This window comes from Theobroma cacao, chromosome 5 (genome assembly GCF_053813885.1).
Source record: "Theobroma cacao isolate CCN51 chromosome 5, ASM5381388v1, whole genome shotgun sequence".
Lineage (NCBI taxonomy): Eukaryota > Viridiplantae > Streptophyta > Magnoliopsida > Malvales > Malvaceae > Theobroma > Theobroma cacao.
This window is the reverse complement of record NC_142643.1, coordinates 45,319,229-45,326,263: the sequence shown is the minus strand read 5'-3', so window position 1 is coordinate 45,326,263 and position 7,035 is coordinate 45,319,229. Positions and strand designations below refer to the sequence as shown.

Sequence of the window (7,035 nt, the reverse complement as noted above, 5' to 3'; positions counted from 1 at the left end):
TTAAAATAAATCCAAGTGGTTATAACACTAAGATATTTATTAAATGATATATAGTACTATTAATTAATTATGTGATTATTTGAAACTGATCTTAAGCAAATTGGACCCAGACTAGGGACCAAGCCAATGTGCAACTTTCTCTTCTTTCCTTGAACTTGGTCTGTATGCCGTACAATTTCAACATAGAGAAGTTGGACTTTCTTTTATTAGTTCATAACCATTTGTTGTCAGCTTATTCGTAAAATTGCATTATATTTCAAACTTGTGATGAACACGGTACTTTGACAAAATTTTCTGTTCCGTATCCATCAATTAAGATTTTTTTTTTAATTTTCGGGTAAATAAATCAAACAAATATTTCCACGACACTCGTATCAAAATGTCACATGGAATAATTACATAATGATTTTTTTTATTATTGTTGTTTTCTTTCTCTTTCTGTGTTGGTTAATGGATTTCATTTAGTAAATTATGATAGGCGAAATAGTTTTGAATATAAACAGTTGCCGTGAGGGTCAGGTTGGCTAAAGTTCTACTTTTGCCAGTCTGAAAGCTTTCCGGAAACTAGTCCCATGAGCTTGGACTTGATTGAGGGCGCTGTTTGACATTTCTCTTTGTGTTTGTTTCATTCTAATACCTGTTCTTTTCCAGGAGAAAAACAGAAAGGAAGAATGTAAGTGGTGGAGACAATCTCATACAGGGAAGCAGTTTCTTAAATTTTTTTTTTTAAATTTAATAATATATTGAAGCCAAAGAGAGATAAAAATCTTCACCTCTGGAAGTGAAAAGGAAAATTCATGGCTGTCACTCTCTGATCGTGAGAATAACAACCCAGAATCTCCTTCAAAAGTTCACCTAAAACACTATACAAAAACCAGGGAACTCATGGCTCCTGTACACGATAAAAAGCTCCCAAGAGCTCCCCTACAGCATGAGGTATCCCCATACCTCCCATAACCCATTTACAAAAGGATAAATTCACACCGTTTAATCACTTTTCAAGCATCAGCTGCCACGCCAGAAACCTTCCTTCCTCTAAAAGGTGCCACCAGCTAATTAAGCCCCCTGACAGACTTTTGTCCCCTGAAAATAGCAGTTTCTTAAATTGACCAATTAGAAACTGGAAGGGAAAAGAATCAAAGCCTCAGTTGCAGGGCCTAGCCAAGATGTCTGAATGGGTTGTTGCCCTGCCTTGCTAATTGCCATCTTGAGGCCAAGCCGGCACTGCCAAGAAAGAGGGACAAAAAGGGTCACATCAACTCCTACATAACTTCAAGCAGAAATCATGAAACACCCTGTCAAAGAATGAAAACAAGCTTCCGTGTTAGTCAGACAAATGAAAGGCGATGAATCAATAAGAAAGAAAGAGGAGATTCTTGTTATACTTGAAACAAAAAAAGAACGAACATATTTTATTCAATAGGAATCTTAACAAGCACCTTTAAGATTAAATATGCTTTTATGTTTACTGTCCATTTCAGCAAGTACTGAAGAAAATTCAAAGATGATGCCAACTTGCCTGCATGGCCGGCCTCAGGGCCTTAATACCAATACATGTAAATAAAAAACACATCCAGGCAAATGCATACAAAACAGCTATGTACACTCACTAAATTTCTTCCCCATTTAGACTTCAAATCAACTTTATAGTTAGACATTTGTAAAGCCAGAATCCATATCAAAGAAAACGTTTCCTCATTTGTTCATTCCCATGGAGCTACCTTCCAACCTTTTACCTGATGAGGCTAGCCCTGAGTGGATGAACAAAGGTGACAATGCATGGCAGCTAACGGCGGCAACCCTGGTAGGCCTCCAGAGCATCCCTGGCCTTGTGATCCTCTATGGAAGCATGGTGAAAAAGAAATGGGCGATAAACTCTGCTTTCATGGCCTTTTATGCCTTTGCGATGGTTCTCGTGTGTTGGGTAGGTTGGGGTTTCCGCATGTCATTCGGTGACAAACTTGTGTTTTTCCTAGGAAAACCAGCTGTTGCATTAGATGAGAAATTCTTGCTGGGGCGAGCGTTTCTGGGGTACTTTCCTACAGCGACAATGGTGTTTTTCCAGTCAGTGTTTGCAGCAATCACATTGGTTTTAATAGCCGGAGCACTTTTAGGGAGAATGAATTTTCGTGCATGGATATTGTTTGTGCCATTATGGTTTACATTTTCGTATACAATAGCAGCTTTTAGTATATGGTGTCCGGAAGGGTGGTTGGCGAAGCTAGGTGTTATAGATTTGGCCGGTGGATTTGTTATTCACCTTTCAGCAGGAGTTGCTGGTTTCACTGCAGCATTTTGGGTAAGCACCAATGCAACATTCTGTGGAAAGTTGGCTTTTCTGAAAAGGCCATTGAATCTGATGATTTCTTCCAGGTTGGCCCCAGAGCACAGAAGGACAGGGACAGTTTCCCTCCAAACAATATAATCCTGATGCTTGCGGGAGCAGGATTGCTCTGGATGGGGTGGAGTGGATTCAATGGCGGAGCTACGTTCGCGGCCAGTACTGTTTCAGCTCTCGCTGTCCTTAACACCCACGTTTGCACTGCCACCAGCCTATTGACATGGCTCCTCCTTGACAGCTTTTTCTTTGGGAAGCCCTCCGTGCTTGGCGCCATCCAGGGCATGATCACTGGCCTGGTTTGCATCACTCCAGCTGCGGGTATAAAATCTTTACCTGATTCATTTCTTTGCTCCAGGAAAATGAAAACAATATAATCAATGACAATAATATTTTTTATATACTAAACTGAGCATTTAACAGGTGTAGTCCAGTGCTGGGCGGCTATCCTAATGGGGATAATCTCAGGAAGTGTTCCATGGTACACGATGATGGTGCTCCATAAGAAGGTTAAGCTGTTGAAGCTGGTTGATGACCCCATGGCCATTTTCCACACTCATGCTATTGCAGGAGGCCTAGGAGGCATCCTCACAGGCTTCTTTGCGGTCCCAAAACTATGCCGTCTTTTCTACATGGTGCCGGATTGGGAAAAATACCTTGGCCTAGCATATGGTCTACAGAATGGTCGAACTTCTGCCGGATTTAAACAGATGGGAATCCAACTAGCAGCCATGCTGTTTGTGATTGTCTTAAATATCGTTACGACTAGCATCATTTGTTGGTTCATTGGATTAATAGTCCCATTAAGATTATCGGATGAAGAATTGGAAATTGGTGATGATACCGTCCATGGTGAGCAAGCCTTTGCTTTATGGCATGATGGAGAGAGATTTGTCACTTCTAAACATAATAAAGTGTATGATACAGATGATTTCTCGTATGTAGGATCTGAATCCATAGGTGAAGTTCAAATGGTATGACAGTTAATATACAAGGCATTTAATAAGTAGCAAGATTGCATAGTTATTGAAGAACTGCTGTTTGAATTCATCTTCTTCTTTTTTTTAATTTTCTTTTTCTTCTGTTGATGTTGTTGGGAAGGAGGGAGGGGAATTTATTGTTGTATACCCCTAAATTGGAACAACCTGTTTAAGATTTTCCCAGCAACATGGTCTGTTCATTTCAAAGTTACCGTTGTTTTATAGCTTAAGTGAAGCTCAACATTCAATATCAATAAGCATTACTACAACAGCTCAATATCAGTAAGGCATGCAGCCATCAGAAAACAAAACAGAAAAGAAGAGCAGATAACAGAACTAAGGCAACCGAGCATGATATTCATTAACTGAAGTATGTGTAAAATGGAAAGCTTTAAAAAGGAAGTTTAAACATAGCTTTTACACTGCAATACTGTTTCTCATAACAGGGCCTAAACATCAATTCAAAACATGCATTAGGTGCATAACTAACATTAACCAAGACAAAAACAGTGAGGCATGGGCATTTGACAGAAGACAAGGTTGCAAGTCTTCATTGTAAGTCTAAATTCAACAGTTACCATGAAATCTTGGTCTAAACTTTGGTAATGGTATGTAACAGTATCAATACATCAGTGGCTTTCCATAAAGAGGGAGTAAACTTTCAAAGTATGCATATTACGCATTTGAATCGTAACACAGACTTGGCAGGAAGGGTAGCCATGATCAAAAGGAGAAGATCTTCCAGCCAATAGTTGTTTATCAGGCTTGTCCGCGGCCTGCCATTTTTTATTTCTCTCTATCTCTGTGTCTCTCAAATTCTTTGTAAGAGGCTGCCATAAAACTGTAGCATAAATCAGACTGATTTTCTTTTAATATTTCTATTATTATTAGGGTAAATCTAAAAAACCTTGAATCATGTTTAAAAGGTAACTTGACTTTTTTTTTGTTTTAAAATTAGTTTTCTTTCTTTTAACTATTAAAGCTATCAATTAATAGATCAAAAAAACCAATTCTACATCACCCATTATATATCCTATATGAAATAGAGATAATGTCTTGTCTAAAAAATAATAACAATAAATATTTGCTCCTATATCTCTCAATTCTTTTAAAATCTGAGGGACCAAACATTATTTTAAGGGTTGACTACTAGTATTATTGTGATATCAATAACCCAAGCTTGAGATAGTAGTATATATATAAGTACAACTATAAGAACATTGCACTGAAAAAATAAAAAATTATGAAATTATTTCGACCTAGTTATCAATATCACTGTTTTGAAGATTTTATTTACCTCCATGGTTAACGTGCAAATTTGAAGATTAAAAAAAAAAAAAAAAAAAAACCCTCAACCATCAATTGTGCTTTGCACTACTACAACAGACTAATGTCAGTAAGGCATGCAGCCATAAATGAAGAGAAAACAGAGCAGAAAACAGAAAACTAAGGCAACCAAGACTGATATTCATCAACTGAAGTATGTATACAATTGAAAGCTTTAAAAACAAAGTTTTAACATAGCTTTTGCACTGCAATGCTCTATATCATAATCAGGACCTAAACATCAATTCAAAACATGCATTAGGTGCATGACTGACATTAACCAAGACAACAGTTAGCATGACATCTCAATTCAACCAGTGGCTTCCCATAAAGAGGGACTAAACTTTCAGAGTTTGCATAGTAATCAACCGAATTTTCATGTTGTATCAACATTTCACTATCACTTTGGCTCTCTGGGTCAAATATTTCCAAGTTCCTCCCATAACGTAAAACCAAAAAGGTTCCATCCTTGAGTTCTGCTATTCGAAATGCAAATGCAATTCCATATTCCGTCAATCCCCAATTAATAGAAAACATCTTCTCCCAAATTCCATTGCTTTGATTCATTATCCAAATATTCAGCAGCGTAGGCGGGCTCTTGTATTTTCCTTCTACTCGACATAGAGAGCTTCTCAAAGACAGTAACCCCATACGTTTCAGCGTTCTACGATCTGAGACTTCTGAGAAACAACTTGGGTGTGATATTGCTTGGAATTTCTCAATATGGAGATCAAAGGAGACGATCACCTCGGAAGGGTTAGCATGTCTAACGTCAAGGATCCAGTGAAGTGCTCCATTGAGATAGACAGGTAGTTGTGCTGCCCTAATGAAGTAAGCAACTTCGCCAAGGCCCCTCCATGAAGCCCCAGCATCTGAACTCAATGTAAAAACCTCGCACTCGTGAATATGGTTTTCTTCTTTAGGTGTAAACAATCGTATAATTTTGCATTCTTTTGTAACTTGATCACGACCAAACCCTACTAAGAAATCCTTTGGGAATATTCGTACTGCAAAGAAGATATCAGAATAAGCTCTATTATTAGTTTCCTGCGAAGAAGATACCAAAGAAAACAGAGAGCACTTCAATTGCTCAAACCAGGCCATCTGGCCCTTAACCCTGCCCATCCCCTGCTTTGCAATTACTTCATTAAGGAACATAACAGAACTATACACAATCCTATGTCTCTGAAATTCAAGGCAAAGATTGTCCTCTATAGAGTAAACACTATACAAACATGTTCTCACGGGATTATCAAAGTTAAGGGAACAAAAATGCGTACCGAAAAAATCAACACTGCTGGAAAAAACAGGGGAGAATCCCTTCTTTTGCATCTTAACAATCCGAAACTCTCTAGTTCGAGGATTGTAAACAAAGACATTAGTGATCCCAAATAAACAAATAATTCCATCGCAAGAATTGGACATGAAGTAACGAAAACACGGAAGATGACAGATATTCGAAGAACTTTGTTTCAAACCTTTCCTGATCTTTGCTCCTTCTTCATCACCAACTTCGACATCGACGATGGCCATGGATTCAAAAACCTTGTGCATGGATTCGAAAACCATGCCCATAACGGGTCCAGTTGCTCTAGTGGCAAATATCAAGTGAGGGTAATCGTTTTTCTGCTGCTCTTCGAGGTGTTGTTCGATGAAATAAGGGTTGATGATCAGTGATGGCCAATGCATGGACACGCATTTGAATCGTAACAAAGACTTGGTTGGAAGGGTAGCCAAGATCGAAAGGAGAAGATCTTCAGGCCAATAGTTGTTTTTCAGGTTTGTTCCGCTGCGGCCTGCCATTATTTCTCTCTTTCTATGTCGTCTCTCAAATTCTCTCTAAGAGGCTGCCATGAAACTGCAGCATAAATCAGACTACGTTTCCTTTTTTAAAATTGTTGGCCGCTAGCCCCCCTCCCCTCCGCCTCTGACTACGTGGGCGAGGTTTTGGCAAGTTTTTGATGACGAGGGTCCTTCATCTTTTCGAGTTTTGAAGGGTACGGTGGGCTGTTGGTGTTTTGCTCCTCCTGGCAGGCTCGACGTTCTTTCATGTCTTGCTCGAGCCCTTCCGTCGTGAATCTCGGCTGGGTGGTCCTGCTTTTGTTTGGTTGACTCCATGCATTATGTGGTGGAGTATTCCTCTTGGTTGATGACTCCCCCTGTGTTTTCTCTTCCCCGCTCATGCCCTTCGTCCTGTTTAAGTCCAGGGTAGCACAATGAGCCATGAGGAACTTGTTCATGGGAATGTTGAGGTTGATGTTTCAGAAGGGCTGTTCTGATGCTCTGGTTTCTGTGCGAGGACTTAGGTCACTTGTTTCACTTTTCAAAAATAAAAAAAAAAAAAAAAACAAGAACAGAGAGGCATGCATGGGCATTTGACTGATGACAAGG

General features: G+C 39.2%; 2 protein-coding genes across 2 annotated transcripts; one reads left to right on the top strand and one right to left on the bottom strand.

Moving 5' to 3' along the window:
* The first annotated feature begins 1,711 nt into the window (after positions 1-1,711).
* On the top strand, positions 1,712-3,318 carry LOC18600204 (ammonium transporter 2 member 4-like). Its single transcript, XM_088806726.1, has 3 exons — positions 1,712-2,299; positions 2,374-2,659; positions 2,762-3,318. Exons 1-3 carry the CDS (start codon positions 1,712-1,714, stop codon positions 3,316-3,318), a joined length of 1,431 nt encoding a protein of 476 aa, XP_088662852.1.
* A 1,602-nt stretch (positions 3,319-4,920) lies between these two features.
* LOC18600203 (F-box/LRR-repeat/kelch-repeat protein At1g09650-like) lies at positions 4,921-6,447 on the bottom strand. The gene is made up of 2 exons (XM_088806694.1): positions 5,925-6,447; positions 4,921-5,651 (listed from the first exon to the last, which is right to left on the bottom strand). Exons 1-2 carry the CDS (start codon positions 6,445-6,447, stop codon positions 4,921-4,923), a joined length of 1,254 nt encoding a protein of 417 aa, XP_088662820.1.
* Positions 6,448-7,035: the final 588 nt, after the last annotated feature.

Excerpts from the sequence above, each read along its gene's own strand:
- LOC18600203 (XM_088806694.1), bottom strand. The coding sequence starts at position 6,447 with ATGGCAGGCCGCAGCGGAACAAACCTGAAAAACAACTATTGGCCTGAA. Across the intron at positions 5,652-5,924 it reads CAGCAGTGTTGATTTTTTCG|TACGAATATTCCCAAAGGAT; the intron begins GTACGCATTTTT and ends TCTTCTTTGCAG.
- LOC18600204 (XM_088806726.1), top strand. The coding sequence starts at position 1,712 with ATGGAGCTACCTTCCAACCTTTTACCTGATGAGGCTAGCCCTGAGTGG. Across the intron at positions 2,300-2,373 it reads GTTTCACTGCAGCATTTTGG|GTTGGCCCCAGAGCACAGAA; the intron begins GTAAGCACCAAT and ends GATTTCTTCCAG. Across the intron at positions 2,660-2,761 it reads TTGCATCACTCCAGCTGCGG|GTGTAGTCCAGTGCTGGGCG; the intron begins GTATAAAATCTT and ends AGCATTTAACAG.